The sequence below is a fragment of the Dromiciops gliroides genome, chromosome 2, assembly GCF_019393635.1.
Source record: "Dromiciops gliroides isolate mDroGli1 chromosome 2, mDroGli1.pri, whole genome shotgun sequence".
Lineage (NCBI taxonomy): Eukaryota > Metazoa > Chordata > Mammalia > Microbiotheria > Microbiotheriidae > Dromiciops > Dromiciops gliroides.
In genome coordinates, this window is record NC_057862.1 from 37,576,876 (window position 1) to 37,595,398 (window position 18,523).

An 18,523-nucleotide genomic window follows, 5' to 3' on the forward strand; every position below is an offset into this window, starting at 1 on the left:
ACTCGTGTTATATAGAGTTTTCAGGTTTGGAAATCACTACACCAATACTATCTCATTGGATATTGGATCCTAACATTGTGGATGGAGGTTGTTGTTATCGTGATCCTTTTTACAGCTGATGAAACTGTGAAGCAGACACAGGTTAAGTGACTTGTCCAGGCTTACACAGGTAGTGTCTGAAGCAGGATTTGAATTTTGGTCTTCCTGACTCCAGGTTCAACATTCTATCCTCTGCACCACCTGGCTGCCTGATTATGTAAAATTGAAAATTTCTGACACAAAATCAATTTCAGTAAAATCAGAAGTGAAACAGTTAACTGGGGAAAAAAATCTTTGCAGCAAAATTTTTTGAAAACTGCTTCATAGCTTAGAAATACTAGGAACTGATTCAAATATAGACAAACAAAAGCCATTCTCCAGTAGACAATGGTCATAGGCTATGAAAGGGGCTTCTCAAAAGAGGAAAAGATCGTTATTGACAAGCAAATAAAAATGTTACAAATCACTAATGACAGAAATTCAAATTAAATAAACTGAATAGCCATAAAACTGGCAAATATGACAATAAAGGTTAGATGATCATTGTGGGTGTGGCTGTGGCCATGGGAGGATAGAAATACTAAGGCATTGCTGGTGGAGCTATGAATTAGGTCAACTATTCTGGAAAGTAATTTGTAATTATGCCCCAAAAGTCAGTGAACTATTAACAGGCATATAAGTCGAAAAAAACTAGGAAAGAAGGAAAGGATCCATATATACAAAATATTTATAGCAGCACTTTTTATTGTAACAAAAATGAACCAACAATGGGGACAGATTCAGAACAACCTAGCCAGACCTCCATGAAAGATGCACTGTGAAGAAAAACTAGGAAAAAAATCTATCCAATTCACAACATTTTAAAGAAAAATAATTTCAAAAGATTTGAGAAACATCAATTCAATTAATTACTACAACTTCAGAGGATAGATAATAAAAGCATGAAAGCCACAGCCAGACAAGAGAATTAAGAGAACTTAAGTACAGACTGAGAAGTACATGTCTGGACATGACCAATGTTTTGCCTGACTATGCTAATTTGTTGCAAGGTCCCCTCCCTGAATTGGGGAAAGGGGAATTTGGGAGGGAAAAGAAGATTATGATAGTCCCACTAAAGAAGAAAAGTGTAAAAGTGGGGTTGAAAACAGCCCACCTGATTTTAGACTCGATCTTTACCTTAACAGATCATTCACTCATTTATTTTATTATTTTATTTTATTTTTTGCAGGGCAATGAGGGTTAAGTGACTTGCCCAGGGTCACACAGCTAGTAAGTGTCAAGTGTCTGAAGCCAGATTTGAGCTCAGGTCCTCCTGAATCCAGGGCTGGTGCTTTATCCACTGCGCCACCTAGCTGCCCCCCACTCATTAATTTTAGATCAATTATTAAAAGGCCTTCAAATTAGAATGACTTCACACTATTTCATCAGGAGAAGGAAATCTGGCTGCGCCACAAGAATCATCCAAAAATCATGGAATGAATGTAAAAGAAACTGATATCCAGAAACTGGAGAATGTGACATTTCTGATGGGTACCTACCTGGTGGGGGATGGAGGGCATAGGACAAGAAGTCTGGCCTTTGCCCTGTGGCTGGAAGGGAGCTTTGCAAGCAAAGGCTCCAGGAGATTTGAGAGTTTCTATCTCCCCACAAGGCAGGGAACTCCTTGAGGTTAGGGCCTATCTTTTGTCTCTTTCTGTAACCCTGGTGCTTAGCACAGTGCCTGGCACATAAGAGGAGCCGAGTGCATGCTCACTGACTCTCATCATAATCCTCCAGGCACCCTTGTGCAGGGGGAGCCAAGGACAGATGGACTCAGGCTCACCATGCTTCCAAGGGACTGCCTGAGCACCTGATGAACAGGAGAAAAGGTTTCCAACAGTGCGGAATCGAGCTACCCTTTCGCCATGGTGCTCTCTAAGCTTGAGTCCACTTCCTATGGCCTCTGTGTATACTTTTAGGAGAGTGTGTCACAGACTCTGGCAGACACCTGTAGTCTCATGAGTGTACTACCTTCACAAATAAAAAGGCTGCCTGACTCAATGATTCACAACAAATAATCTTGGGGTGAAGCACACCCTGCGCAAAAATTCCTTGCAGCAAACTTCTCTGATAAAGGTCGGATACGTGACATAGAGGGAGTTAATTCAAACATAATAATAATAGTAGCTAACATTTATGTAGAGTTTTAAGGCTGGCAAAGAACTTTACACAGGTTAATTCATTTGATCCTTAGAACAACCTTGGGAGTTTAATATTATTATTCCTACTTTACAGATGAGGAAATGGAGACAAACAGAAGTGACTTGCTCAAGGTTACAAAGCTAATGAGTGTCTAAGTTTGAATTTGAACTCATGTTCCTTATTTCAGATCCTGTGTTCACCTATGTGTGCAAGAACCTAGAGATAAAAAGATAAAATGATATATTAAAAAATCCCAGTTCTCTAGGACCTTACATTCTTTTTTTTCTTTTTTTTTGGGGGGGGGGAAGGGGCAGGGCAATAATGTTAAGTGACTTGCCCAGGGTCACAAAGCTAGTGTCAAATGTCTGAGGTTGGATTTGAACTCAGGTCCTCCTGAATCCAGGGCCAGTGTTTTATTTATTGTGCTACCTAGCTGCCCCAGGACCTTACATTCTACTGGAGAAAAAACATGTAGAAATAGAAGTATCTCACACAAACACACACACTCTCTCTCTCTCTCTCTCTCTCTCTCTCTCTCTCTCTCTCTCTCTCTCTCTCTCTCTCTCTGAGGGATTCTATAAGGAATCTATAAAGAAGTCTATGAGGTAAGGGGGACGGCCGGTGCAAAGCAAAGAGATAGGAAATGGAGAGGCCTGTGTAGACAACAAAGAAAAGAACAATTTGTCTTGACCACAGTTCAGGAAAAGGAATAATATTATATATTATTACTATATTATATATAAATAATAGCATATTATATAATATTATTATATAAACCTAGAAAGACAAGATTATTAAGTAGAGGTGAGATGGCCATATCCACCATCATGGAAAATCACTTCGTGAATGAACAAATGAAAAGTCATTAAGTGTTTACTATGTGCTATGACTGGACATAAAAACAAAAAAAGTAAGACAGCCCCTGCTCTCAGAAAGCTTACACTCCAGTTGGAGGAAACAACCTATAAAAAAGAAGGTTCAGCGGCAGGGTGGCTGGCAAGGACCAGGGGGACATCAGGAGTCAAATGAGTGATGAGGGCCTTCATGGCACAGAAGGAGAGCAGATGATTGGGTCTATTAGACACAGTAAGAAAGCAGATACTAAGGCCTGGTAGCCCTCCATCTCACTGGAAGGAAGTATATTGGTGACTCCAATTTCATCCAAACTGTAAGTAGTCAAAGCAGCTTGCATGGCTTTGGAGCAGCCACCACTAGGGGAGGAAGAGGGAAAGGAAAGCCAAGAAGAGAGGTACCCTTGGGGCAGCTAGGTGGTACAGTGGATAAAGCACTGGCCTTGGATTCAGGAGGACCTGAGTTCAAATCCAGCCTCAGACACTTGACACTTAACTAGCTGTGTGACCCTGGGCAAGTCACTTAACCCTCATTGCCCTGCCCCCCCCCAAAAAAACAACAAAAAGAAGAGAGGTACCCCTGGCAGGTCTTCCTGCTACCTGGCCCTGCCGGATGAGTTCTAGGACAGAGGATAGGTTTCAGTGGATGAGAACTTAAGGCAGGGAGAACAATTAGGACATTGCAATAGTCCAGGCAAAAAGGTCTGAAGTGAGGTGGCAGCTGTATAAATAGAAAGAGGTCAGGTAAGAGGGGGTAAGGAGCTATAAATGGCAAGATGTAGCAACTGCCTAGATCTGTGGGGTAAGGAATAGTGGAGAGCTTAGGGTAATTCGGAGGTCATAAACCTGGAAGAATGGTTGTGCCTGCCTTTGCAATATGGAAGCTCAATAGAGGTGGGGGGGGGAGGGGGACAAATGAGATGATTAGCATAAAGACTGGAGCAAAGTAAGAAAAAGTGGGGAATATTTTGAGGAGAGCTGATGCACACAACAAGAAAGAAGAGGGCCCTCACAATGGCTGGTCTTTCTTGATAAAATATGAGATCCTCTACTCAGACAGAGAGGGAGGTAGCAGTAGAGATGACTGCGAAGAGAAGAGGTTTAGAAAAGATGCTGTGTAGTCATAGTTACTCAGGAGAGAAGAAAAAATGATCATGCGGTCATCAGGGTAAAGTTGATATTAGTTATAACAAATCTGTGACAGATCTAGTTGGAACCTGGTACCTATGGTGACTGTCTAGCTGTATTCAGCATGAACTGTTTCTATGAAGATGGGCTTACCTTGAACATAAAAAATGATGAGCAGATAGGCTCCCAAAAATGTGATATAGATCCTTAGCTGAGTCATTGTTCAGTTTTTAATCTTCCCTGTGAACTCTTCCCCCTGAGCAACGGTCTTGTTACTCGATAAATGTTAAGCTTGTCTGTTCGGTGAAATTCTGCCTGCAATAGTTTGATAATTACTCCAACTTCTAATGCTGTTTCCTGCTTCCTGAAAGATAAAATGAAAGAAAGGTAGTGAGTAAACTTAAATGCTAGAAAGCTATCTCAAACCAAGAAAGGAATAAATGCAAAAACATGTTTTCAAAAGACTAGATATAAATGAACCAATGCAAAGATCCCTTTTTGCTCCTTGAGATAAGCCACTCTGATTCAAGAGCTGCTTTAAATAGGATTTACTAAATCAGATTTTAAAACAATATATACTATTGAAAGCCCCTCAGCATTACTATTTAAGAAAACATTTTGAAATGACTCAAAACTCAGCAGGAGTAGCTAGCCTTTGAGTCAACTTTAAGTACAGCCTGATATAGTTAGGCTAAGGAGACCTTCAACAATTTCCTTATGTTCACTTTAAGCTAGCCAGATCCTAATAACAAATATTCAACTCCAAAAAGATCTTTGCTAGTTTCCACAAATGGTGTTACCTGAGAAAGCAAATCCACCTGATTACAAATCACGTCTAATTGACTTTATCAGCATTTTTAAAACAAAATATTAATCGATCTTGAGAAAACGAAACAAACTGGATCAAACTGTAAGAACACTATAGAAATTCTTTCCAAGGGTGTTTTTTTTTAAGCCACTATTAACAAAGGCAATTTTAGTGCTTTAAATGTCTAGAAAACAATAGAGGAGCAGCTAAGTGGCACAGTGGATAGAGCACCGGCCCTGGCTTCAGGAGGGTCTGAGTTCAAATCCGGCCTCAGACACTTAACACTTACTAGCTGTGTGACCCTGGGCAAGTCTCTTAACCCCAACTGCCTCACCAAAAAACGAAACAAAACAATATAATGACATAGCTAACAAAAACAAAGATTATTTGCATAAATTCAAGTCCTATTGGTCAGTCAGTCAATAAACATTTACTAAAAGTCTACTGTATTCCAGGCTTGTGCTAAGCACAGGGGCTATAAAGAAAAGTAAAAGCCAGTCTCTGCCTCCCAGGAGCCCAAAATCTAATGGGGAAGACAACATACAAAAACTCTGTACAAACAAGCTATACAGAGGATAAAGGAGAAATCATCAATGGAGGGAAAGCACTGGAACTAAGGGGAATCGGGACAGGCTTCTTGGACAAGGGGGGATTGTAGCTGGGACATGAAGGAAAGCAAGGAAGCCAGAAGGTGAAAGTGAGGAAGGAGAGCGTCCCCAGCCTGGGGGCCAGTCACTGTCAATGCCTGGAGTATAGAAAGGAGCAGCAAGGAGGCCAATGTCACTGGATTTCAGAGTCTAACAGCATGGGGGAGAAGCAGGGGAGTCTAAGGCATAAGACGACAGGAGAGGGAAGAAAAGCTTTGACCCGAAGAGAGAGGGAACTACTGGAGTTTTGCTTCTGACCCATACTGGCCCTGTGACCCTGGGCAGGTCAAAAACCTTTCCATTCTCCAGGCCATTTTCCAAGACTGTTCAATCATATCTTGTCACAGAGAAGAGATGGCACAGTCTCAGACTTGGACAATCCTGTTGGTTCCTTTTGTCTGACTATACTTATTAGGGGAGGAATATAGCGATAGACTGAAAAAGAACAGCAACAAAAACATTTTTAAATCACAAAAGAAAATGAAAACAGTTCAGAATGGGGACATAATAGGGGACAATTTCATCATAGGTTGTTCAATTTAATATAAACTTTTTTAAAACCACAAACTACATAGCAGAAGTTTGTAAACTTCTCATATACAACACTCTTCATTAGAGCAAGACATTTTTTGTTTCTTTACAAGCTGCAGAACAGTTGTTGGCCTGCATTCCTAGTGGAAGTTTCCTTCCCAGGAAACTCCTACCTCACGTAAAGCAAAGGTCCCAATATCCTGACCTTATTCTAATCTCCTGGGTGACTTTTATAAAAACATGATTCCATGGGATTCTATCCTTCTTTTTTTTTTTTTTGAAAATTCTGAAATTTGCTGTTCCAAAATGCATGTCAGAATATACCCAGGTTTCCTTTCCTTCTCAACCATAAATTCTAAGATGCAGTGTTCACTTTACCCCATAGATCACATAAGCTCCAGTCCAACAAGAAGTTTCTCCTGTTTGGTGAAAACTGGATCCAGACTAGAAGTTCCCCCTCCTTGGTTCCTTCACCTTTGGAAGGAAGAAATGGTCACTGAGGTAAGTCAAAAAATCATCTGGTTGTTGCTTTGAGCAGAAAGATTGCTCTACCAGGTGTCTAGGTAAGTGAAAACCCCCTAATTCCTGGCAGTCTGGGAGCGCTTTCCTCAGCTCTTCCCCCTTCACTGTCCTTCACATGTCAGCAACATGGCTTCACTTCTGTTATTTTTACCCACTCCTTCCCTGCTTCCTGGGTCTCTTCTAGTGGACTCATCTCCTTACAATGTTACTCTGTTCCCCATTCCCCCCTTTGAAGAGAATCCTGTTCTTTTTGAATAAGGTATATATACTCTTCTAAAGTCATCTTTCATTCATGGGTCTCATCCCTCGGATAGGATGCATCTCTACTTTAATCTGCTTGTTATTCCTATCTTGTCATTTTTTCCAATTGTATATAGACAGTTGAAAACATGAGTTTCACTGGGTGATCCTTTTCTTGGATTCTGTCTCTTGCAAACTTCTGAACATCTTAACTATTATTATCCATATGATAAAACTGTACTCTCTACTGACGCTGCAGGTGCTAAGGAACCAGTGGAGTTCACATAATGGGGGGAGCAGTCTGACATCGTCAGATAGGCACTTTGGGAAAAACAATCTGGATGATGGATTGGGGTGGAAAGAGATCCGAAGCAAGAAGAGACCAGCCAGAGAGGTGTTATAATCTTCTGGACGTGAGATGATGAGATCGAACACCAGCACAGTGGGGATGTCGAGAAGAGCTGTTATGAAGGCAGAACTGACAGGGCTTGGCAACAGACTGGGATGAAAGGGAGGAAGGAGTTCAGGATGAACTCCTGCAGGGTGTGAACATGAGTGACCAAGAAGGTGGTGATGACACTGACAAGTAAGAGGAAAATGAAGAAGAGGGTGGAGTGAGGGAGAAAGGTAATTAGTTTTGTAATGCTGAGTTTAAGATGTCTATGGAGCAGCTGGTTTGAGATGTTTGATAAACTGTGAGAGATGCAAGAAAGAAGTCTGAGGTGGATAAAAAGATGTGGGAATCATTAGCACAGAGATGATAACGGAATCCATGGGAACTGATGAGACCACCAAATGAAACAGTACAGAGGAAGAAATGAAGAGGGCCCAGGAAAGGGCACTGGAACCCTCCCATGACTAGATGAAGCTCTAAGGAAGGAGCCTGAGAAGCAGCAGTCAGACAGGTGGGAGGAGAAACAGGAGAGAGCATAGTCAAAACAAAAAAACAAACAAACACAACTTCATCCTGAGCTCCTGAGTTGCTCTCAAACTTCTTCCTGACTCCCAAAACTTCCTATCTCCTTCCTACCTATAAGGTTTTGGCAGAATCACTAAGCTCCTCTAGGTCATCTGATCCTGCCGTCTCATCAAGTTTTCTCTCTCTCTCCTTTTTCACCACAAAACTCTTAGGGAACGTTGACTATACTTTTTATCTCTATTTGTTCACCTCCCACTCACTTTTCAACACTTCTTAATCTGGCTCCTGATCACTTTACTATTCACACTGCTCTAAGATGACAAATGGTCTCTTAGCTGCTATATCCAATGGATTTTACTCAGTCCCTATCATCTCTCAACCTCCCTGCAGCTTTTCAAACTGTGGACCAACTTCCTCCTAGATAGTATTTCCCCCCTAAATTCTATGGCCCTGCTTTTTGCTAGTTTTCTTCTAACCTAACCTGCTCAGTATCCTTTGCACCCTTATGTATTAGGGCCCTCCTCCTAAGGTTATTCCTGTGTGACCATGTGCATATCACTTAATCTTCCCCATCTATAAAATTGGGGTGATAATCTGAGAGGGTTGTAAGGTTCTGTCTGAGAGGGTTGTAAGAATCAAGTAGAAAGTCTTTAACATTGGGCACAGTCTTTAACAATGAGCAACATCCAGAATTCTGATGTTTAATCTTTACTCTAGAAATTCAAAAAACAAATGAAATTCTCTAGAGATTAAGACAAGTAACCTCATCCATAAGAAAGTCCCAAGATAGGGACAGAAATATCTTTCTTTTGCCCAGTTGTTGCAGCTGGTTACAAATTTTAGTTAACAAGATGTGTTTTAAAAGACAAATTTCTAGGATAAACGTTATCTGTACCGTTACTACGCTATCGCCTTTCTAAAAAGTTAAAAAGTGGGGAAGGCAGGCTTTTATGTGTATTTGTTTCCTTTTTAAAAAATATTGTTTACGGGGCAGCTAGGTGGCGCAGTGGATAAAGCACCGGCCCTGGAGTCAGGAGTACCTGAGTTCGAATCCGGCCTCAGACCCTTAACACTTACTAGCTGTGTGACCCTGGGCAAGTCACTTAACCCCAATTGCCTTACCGAAAAAAACAAAAAACAACAAAAATATTGTTTACATGCACAAAAGTACATTCAGAGACAGGAATAGACTGTCTACCAGAGAACTGTTTATAGATTAAAGACCTGTGATAACTTATCTGAACCCTTTCTGTCCAGTAATAGAGGTTAAGTGTAAAGGGACCCTCAAACTACAGCTTAAAACTGTCAATGCAAACACCTCCAACAGCAGTGTGGTAGCTCAAGGTCAATTTTTAATTCTTTCTGCAAGATAGTGACACTATCTAAACGGACTTGTACAATGTAATTACTTTGCTAGTAAGTGTGTCCTTACCTCACCCCCCCTCAAAAAAATCTGAACATTTCTTTCTAGCAAATGTTTTAGGATACAAAAAAAAAAAATGACAATTTGTTTTAGGACTGGGTTTTCCTTTTTAAAGATAAGGGAAAATGTATCTAAATCATAAAAATATTGGGTTTATACTAAAACCCAAATTTTAAGGCTACAAATCTGATTAATTTGTTACTCAAAATTATGATGTGTACTGTAATTCCATGAGATGAAATGCAAATGCACTCCCTTCTCCAAATGACCTTGTATTCATTCTGAATATACCATGTCTATTCTTATATGTGTGAATGTTGTTTTTCTGGTTAGAAAAAAAGTTCCTTGAGGGCAAGCCTTAGCACATGCCTGACACATAATAGGCACTTAAATGTTTGTTGACTGACTTTATAATCATGGAATTTTAGTGCTAAAAGAGATCCATACAATTTCAGAAAGGCCTGGAAAGATTTGTATAAACGGAAATATAGTGAAGTGAGCAGAACCAGGAGAATATTGTACACAGTGACAGCAATATTGTTTGTTGAAGAACTATGAATGACTTAACTATTCTCAACAATACAATGATACAAGACAGTCCCAAAGGACTAATGATGAAACAAACTACTCACCTCCAAAGAAAGAACTGATATTGACAAAATACAGACTGAAGCATGCTATTCTTCACTTTCTTTCATTTCTTCTTTTATTCAAGTTTTCTTATACAAAATGACTTAATATAGAAATGTTTTACATAATTGAACATGCATAACCTATATATGATTGCTTGCTACCTCGGGGAGGGAGGAAAGGAGGGCCAAAATTTGAAACTCAAAACTTTCAATGAAAATGTTTATTATTATTTTAATAAACAAATTAATTAATTAATTAATGGATGAGCAAACAAACAAATAAATGAATGGACAAATATATATGAACGAATGAATGAATGAATGAGTAAGTGAGTGAATAAATGGAAAAATAAATGGATAAATTAATAAAATAAATAGATTGATAAATAGGAGAGATCCTTAGAATACTATAGTCCACCCCCTAATTTTGCAGAATCATAAACAGACTGAAAGAGGTTGAGGGACTTGTCTGAGGTCCTATTGTGGTTTAGTGACTATGCCAGGATTAAAAGCCAAGTCACCCTACTCCTTGAGTCAGCTGTCTTTCTAAACTAACACTATGCTGTTCTTTATTCAAATTCAACTAACTTTACAGGCTAAATTATCTATTTTTGAACTACAGGGCATCTAATTTCCACCAAACCATTTCTGTTGATCTTCCTGAGAAGCAACAGTCTTTAATTCAACTTTCTAAAATGTACCGGGGGAAGAAAAGAGAAGTTACAAAACACATGCTATAGTGCATCCAATAAACCAACAAAAAATACCATAAAAAAGCCAAATTATTCCAGCATTGACATTTTTTAAAACACCACCTTCTGGGCATCTACAGGTCAACATTAAAATGTCATGTCTCTCTCCTGAGCTCTAGTCTCCAATCACCAACTGCCTTTTGAACATCTAGCTATCTCAAATTCAAGATGCCCCAAACAACACTCATATTCTTTCTCCACAATCTTCCTTCTTTCCCCCGCCTTTCTGAGACCTTACTATTCCCCACCCCAGTCACCGAGGCTCACAACCTTGGTATCGTCTTGGACTCCTCACTCTAACTCACCCCCCACCTGAAGCCTGAGTGTTGTCAAATCTTGTTTGTTTGTACCTTTACAACCTCACTCATGTCCCTCCCTTTCCTCCACTAACACAGTCACCACTCTGGTGTAGGTCTCCATCACCTCTGCCCAGACTACTGCAGTAACAACCTAATGGATCTCTCTGACTCAAGTTTCTTCTCGTCCCAATCCACTCTTCACTAAGCTGCCAAAGTGGTTTTCTTAGGACATAAACTCTGATCATTTCATATACTCCACTCTCACTCCATCCTTACTTGGTAAATTCCAGTGGCTCCCTATTGCCTCCAGGATCAAATAAGACAAGGTACTCCAGTTGGCATTTGAGGTCATTTACAACCCAGACCCTTCCTACTTTTCCCAGTAGTCTCACTGTGCCCCTCTCCATAAATTCTACAACTGAGCACACTGGCCCAGTTGCAGCTCCTCCTCAGCATCTTACTCCAGGGCTCTTTGTCAGCTACTCCCCATTCCTGGAATGCTCTTTCCCCTCACCTCCACCTCTTAGCTTCCTGTATGCAAGACTGGGCTCAAATCCCATATTCTGTAGGAGGAAGACTATTACATATGGAGAATAATAAGTAAGTAGTATATGAAGGAGAAAAATAAGTAATCAGTTTAGAAAGGTAAGCTAGAGTTAGACAGTAAAAGTCTTTAAATGCCAGAGAATCTTGTATTTTATCCCAGGGGGGGTGGGGAACTACAAAAACTTTTGAAGCAGAAAAAAATGTCATTTTATGACTTGTATTTTTAATAATATCAATTAACAAGATATAGAGGATGGATTCGAGAAGAAAGAGACTAAAAGAAAGAATTCAGAATTCACTTAGGAGGCTATTGCAATAGTCGAGGAGGGCATGAAATGCTGTTGTAGTGGTAGGGGAAAGAAGAGAACAGAAAAAAATGGTGTCTTAGAAACTGAGTGGATATTGGTAGGGGAGGGATAATAATAAGAACAATTAATATTTATAGAGTGCTTTACAAATATTATCTCATTTGATCCTCACAACCCCTTAAGACAGGTGAAAAAACTGAGGTACAAAGTTATTATGGATCTCAAACCATAGTTGAACTCAGGTCTTCTTGATTCCAAGTCCAACACTACCCACTGCACCACCACCACCTGGATGCCTAGGATGAAAAGTAAAGGATGATTCCCCAGTGGCAAACCCAAGCGGTTGGAAGAATGATGGTATTCTCAACAGAAATAGCCGAGTTAGAGGTTAAGGGTGGGTTTAGGGTGAAAAATGACTTCTGTTTTAGACATGACCAGGGCACACAGAGGAGAAGTCAAAGGCAGTGGTGTTGCTGCAGTGGTCCTAGGAGAAAAATGAGGGCCAGATATATAGATATGGGTGAAAATCTAGATCTGGAAGCCATCTGCATAAAAATGATAGCAAAATGAGTGTACTGAGAAAAGACAGACCCCAAGATAGAACCTTAAGGCACATCCGAGAATAAGAGATGGAACATGGATGATAAACTTATAAAGGAAACCAAAAAGGATAGCATCAGCAAATGAGAAGAGAACTACAACAGAGCAGTGTCACAAAGACCCAGGGAGGAAAGAGTAGACAGGAGGAGGAAATGATCAACAATGTCACTCAAAGCAGAGAGATCAAGTAAGAGGAAGCCTGAGAAAAGATTAATGGATTTATTAGCCAGAAAGATCATTGGTAACCTTGGAAAGAGGAGTTTCAGTTGAGTGGTGAGAACAGAAGTCAATGTGCAAAGAATAAACTAAGTAGATGGTGAGAAAATATCTACAACAGCAGATAAGCACTGCTTTTTTAAGGAGTTTGTGGAAGATAGGAACGATATAGGATAATTAGCTTTAGAGGATGATACCAAGGAAAGAAAAGGTTAAGGATAGCAACGATCTGGGCAAGGATTGTACATAGGAGGGAAGGAGGAAATGGATAAAGAGAGGTTGTGTATTGCATATACTGTCAGACTAGTTTTATGTGTAGGTTAGTTTTGCTGAACTACTTTTTTTTTTTTAAGTGAGGCAATTGGGGTTAAGTGACTTGCCCAGGGTCACACAGCTAGTAAGTGTTAAGTGTCTGAGGCCGGATTTGAACTCAGGTCCTCCTGACTCCAGGGCCGGTGCTTTATCCACTGCGCCATCTAGCTGCCCCCGCTGAACTACTTTTTAATCCTTTCTTTTTAAATATTTGTTACAAGGGATGTTTTATTAAGTATTCAGAAATTAATATTACATAAAAACAAAAGACATCAGTAAAAATAAAAAAGTATAAGGAAAATGAAGGGGTGGAAAATAATTGATGGGACAAGCTCAAGAAGAAAGATATAAAGGGAATATGTAGACGGATGGGCAAGGAAAAGGGGCCACCTCTCTCTCCAAGATGGTAACAAAGAAGAAGAGGAGGAGACAATGCTAACTAAGGCCGCCATATGAAATATGGATTTGAAGAAGAGATGGAAACTATGGATGAATGATCTCAATTTTTAGTTAAGCATAAATAAAAGTCCTCTGCTGAGAGGGAGGGGAAGGTACGTTGACTATGCCCTTGGTTGTCCATGTATTTTGTAATTCCATTTACACTAGACTGGCATACTCATTACTGAGAAATCTATAGTCTATATTCTGATTATTATTAAATACTTCTCTCTTGAGAAAAATATGCCAATGTTTTATGGGCTTCAGCTTTGCAGGAGTACTATGGACAAAGCCAAAAGAATCTAAGATCCTAGGGGCACAACAGACAGCTGCTGGTAGGAGTTGGGGGCTCTTCCTCATCCATCAGGCTTGGTAACATTTTACTACAAGGGCTAGCCACAAAAGGATCTCTGAGAATCATACTTCCAGGAAGCATGAAGGGCAAGAATAATTTATCACTGATCTGTGGAGAGTGTGCCGTGCTGCTTCTACTAGTGATAAGTAATAGCTATATATGCACAAAGGGCAAGATGGTTTCCCTCACAGAGAATGTAATGAGGCTAGAGAAATTCCTCTACAAGTTTTCAAGAAAACATAAGCCGCTGGTGAAGCAGAGGGGAATCCTAACCTATATCAGGAAGTTAGAGCCGAAGGGCATGACACAAAGTGGGCGGCCATATAGTAGAGAGCAAAGTTGGATGCTGAAAGGTCAGCAGCTTCTCATATTCAAAACAATGGCAAAGTAGGTCCACCAGTGCTATGTGGATAGAATTCATCAAGTGATGAGGAGATGTAAAGACAAGCAGTTATGGCTAATGACTCCCTGATACTATCTGAGATCCTGAAGGGGACAAGAGAAAGGACCATCTTCCAGGGGCATCTATCTGGAGCATGGGGAAGAATGTCACTGTTAGAAGCAGCCCAGAAAGCATTGCTAGTTTAATAGCTAGCATTTCTATGTCACCTTCAGGTTTGCAGAGCACTTTACATATGTCATCTTAATTTGATCCTGACAACAGCAAAGGTAGTGTTTTCTTCCCTTCTGCCAAATAAAAGTGGAAGCCCTTCAGAAGAAAAAGGAAAACTTGGAAAATGAAAATTTAGTTAATTAGATTGCATCTGAGAAAGGGATTTCGTTTCCACAGCTTAACTAAAGATGTTTAATTATTGAAGGGTCTTGGTCTGGGATAGAATACATAAAGAGAATCAGTAAAAAATAAAATACATATGTATGTATATAAGTCTAATACCTTACAAATCTAATCAAGGAGATTTTAACCTGAAAAAAGAAGGCAGAGGGAGAAAACTGTTCTTATCTATCAGCAAAAGAAAAATAACAGGAAAATATCAGTAGAGAAGTAATCCACAAGAAGCAATAGCCCCAAAGAGAGCAAGCTATAAAATTCATGGTTTCAAGTATCTATCTACAAATGCAAAAGGTATGGCCCACAAACATGCAAAGCAAAGAGACAAATTCAGTTTCATACTGCGACTTGATAGGGTCCAACCCAACCCAATACAACAACATTTATTAACTATGTGCTGGCACTGTAACTAAGGGCTAGAGACAGAGACAAAATAAGAAGCAGCCCTGACCAAGCTCACATACTACTCATGTTCTACTAGGGGAGGAACCTAGATAAGCCTATGATCATACATCAATTTGATGAAGCTGGATAAAACTCTAAACCAGATCAAGAAGGGCTTCCATAGCAGGTGGCACATGAACCCATGTGACTGGACTTGGGGCTGAAACATAGTTCTGGGAAGGAATACTTAACTCATAAGAAACAGTCCATATGCAAGTGGCATATGTTAGGATCATATGTTGATGACCAAATCAAAAGCCAGAAAAGAGGAGAATGGTAGATAGCACTTTGGTGAGAATGAAAAGGGGCAGCTAGGTGGTGCAGTGGATAAAGCACCAACCCTGGATTCAGTAGGACCTGAGTTCAAATCTGGAATCAGACACTTACTAGGTGTGTGACCCTGGGCAAGTCACTTAACGCTAATTGCTCCGAAAGAAAGAAAGAAAGAAAGAAAGAAAGAAAGAAAGAAAGAAAGAAAGAAAGAAAGAAAGAAAGAAGGAAGGAAGGAAGGAAGGAAGGAAGGAAGGAAGGAAGGAAGGAAGGAAGGAAGGAAGGAAGGAAGGAAGGAAGGAAGGAAGGAAGGAAGGAAGGAAGGAAGGAAGGAAAGGAAGGAAGGAAGGAAGGAAGGAAGGAAGGAAGGAAGGAAGGAAGGAAGGAAGGAAGGAAGGAAGGAAGGAAGGAAGGAAGGAAGGAAAGGAAGGAAGGAAGGAAGGAAGGAAGGAAGGAAGGAAGGAAGGAAGGAAGGAAAGAAGAAAGAAAGAAAGAAAGAAAGAAAGAAAGAAAGAAAGAAAGAAAGAAAGAAAGAAAGAAAGAAAGAAAGAAAGAAAGAAAGAAAGAAAGAAGGAAAGAAGGAAAGAAGGAAAGAAGGAAAGAAAGAAGGAAAGAAAGAATTCTCTAAATCACCACTGATCAGAGAAATGCAAGTTAAAACAAATCTGAAGTATCACCTCATAGCTATCAGAGTGGCAAATATAACAAAAAAGGAAAATGTTGAATGTTGGAGGTGATGTGGGAAAACTAGGACACTAATCCACTGTTGGTGGAGTTGTGAACAGATCCAACCATTCTGGAGAGCAATTTGGAACTATGTCTAAAGGGCTATCAAACTGTTCATACCCTTTGATCCAGCAATATGACTGCTAGGTTTATATCCCAAAGACATCTCCAAAAAAGACCTATTTGTACAAAAATATTTATAGCAAGCTCTTTTTGCGGTAGCTAAGAATCAGAAATCAAAGGAATGCCCATCAATTGGAGAATGGCTAAACAAGCTGTGGTATATGATGGTGATGGAATATCATTGTGCTATAAGAAATGACAAGCAGGATGATTTCAGAAAGGCCTGGAAAGACTTGTATGAACTGAGGTATAGTGAAGTAAGCAGAACTAGGAAAACATTGTACATAGTAAGGACTGTGAATGACAATTATTCTCAGCAATACAATGATCCAAGACAATCTCAAAGGACTAATGACAAAGCATACTTCCCACCTCCAAAGAAAGAACTGATATTGATTGAACATAAACTGAAGTGAGATATTTTTCACCTTCTTTCTTTCCTTTTTTTCTTGAGTTTTCTTATACAAAATTACTAATATGGTAATGTTTTAAATAATTGCACATGTATAACTTATATCTGATTGCTTACTGCCTCAGGAAGGGGGAGAGGGGAGGGAGGGAGGGAAGGAGGAATAGAATTTGGAACTTAAAATTTTAAACAAAAAAATGTTCATTAAAATTTAAATTATAAGATATTTTGCAAATTATAATGGGAAGAAGAGATCAAAAATAGTTAACAATTGTTGAAAGAGAGGATAACTATGAAAACAGTAAGACACCACTGAGATGACCACCATAAATTCAAGTCACCAGGCCTAAATAAATTACATTCCAGGGTCCTGAAAGAACTAGTAAATACAGTGATCAGCCCATTGCTAGTAATCTCTGAAAAACTGTGGTGAACAAGAGAATTGTTCAAAGACAATGATATGGGGCAGCTAGGTGGCGTAGTGGATAAAGCACTGGCTTGGACTCAGGAGGACCCGAGTTCAAACCTAGCCTCAGACACTTGACACTTAACTAGCTGTGTGACCCTGGGCAAGTCACTTAGTCCTCATTGCCCTGCCCCCCTCCAAAAAAAACAAAGAAAATGATGATTTGTTTCCATTTTTTAAAGAGCAAATGCAGTCCACAAACTACTCACCAATGAGTTGAGTCTATCCTTACCATGATTATCATCATCTCCTTATTTTTTATTGAGAATTAATTAATTGTCTAGTAGGGTCTTCTCTAACTCAAGTTTTTTTGATCCTATGAAATGTATAATAAATAGTACCGTTAACCTGGAATTTGGTGTAATATTTTCCTTTAAGTAAGGGGATAGACATACTATTATTTTGCATATATACTTATATTAGACAATCATTCATAAGGAAAAAGAAAAAATACAGGTCTAGGGTACATTAGTTATGATATTTATTTTTCAATTATTACCACAAGTGAAATATAAAATGTTGTTTAATTTTTTAGTATTTTATTATTTACCAGTTACATATATGGATAGTTTTCAACATTTGTTTTCATAGGATTTTTACTTCCAAATTTTTCTCCCACCCTCCCATCCCTGCCTTCCTCCCCAAGATGAAAAGTAATCTGATATAGGTTATATATGTATGATCACATTAAACATATTTTTGCATGAGTCATATTGTGAAAGAAGAATCAGAGCACAAAGGAAAAACCTCAAAAAAGAAGGGGAAAAAATAGTCCAAAAGCAGAAACAGTATGATTTAATCTGCATTCATGATCCACAGTTCTTTTTTCTGGATGTTGAGAAGACTTTTTTAAAATTTGACTTTCTCTTATTCATAGTAATTTTGAAAACCCTTTAAGGTTATTAGAAGTTGGCTTATTTATTTTATTTGGGGGGGGCAACAAGAGTTAAGTGACTTGCCCAGGGTCACACAGCTAGTAAGTGTTAAGTGTCTGAGGTCAAATTTGATCTCAGGTCCTCCTGAATCCAGGGCTGGTGCTCTATCCACTGGGCCACCCAGCTGCCCCCTAAAATGTTGTTTATGTAAGTTGTTTCAGAGGGTTTTTCAATGGAAAAGATGAGGAAGCAAGTACCAAAAGAATAAGAAAAAACATCACACAAATAATTCCGAGGTTCAGCAATAAAGACTATCTGGAGAGAACAAACGATAAGCTACAAACCGCAGCGCTCAGCAGACAGACCGCTGGCCCTACTTCATCACTGTCTCCAGAATCATCACTGAATAGAATAACTATTGTGGAGAGGAGGTCTGCCATCCCCACCAACAGCTACATCGGGGCACAGCAGAACATCTTGGCTGATGTCTGAAGGCATTCTGCAGACCAAGCCAGAGATGGTCTCACAGCTTGGCCTTGGGAAGGAATCCTGACTCTCTGGGCCTCGGTTTTCTATGTAAAATGAAGAGGCTGGATTGGATGGCCTCTGAAAAGCTTTTCCAGCTCTAGATCTATGGGTAAGCACAAAACAACAAATTTGACTCCCCACCCCC

At 39.6% G+C, this 18,523-nt stretch overlaps 1 protein-coding gene across 2 annotated transcripts in view; it reads right to left on the reverse strand.

Annotated features, from left to right (window-relative positions):
- Nucleotides 1-18,523, reverse strand: part of BMPR1A (bone morphogenetic protein receptor type 1A) — a 116,678-nt gene that overhangs the window by 22,442 nt on the left and 75,713 nt on the right. For both annotated transcript variants that reach the window (XM_043984712.1, XM_043984713.1), the window contains one exon: nt 4,353-4,563. In XM_043984712.1, coding sequence (XP_043840647.1) covers nt 4,353-4,419 — 67 coding nt within the window. In that variant the 5' untranslated portion in view covers nt 4,420-4,563. The remainder of the gene's footprint in view (nt 1-4,352; nt 4,564-18,523) is intronic.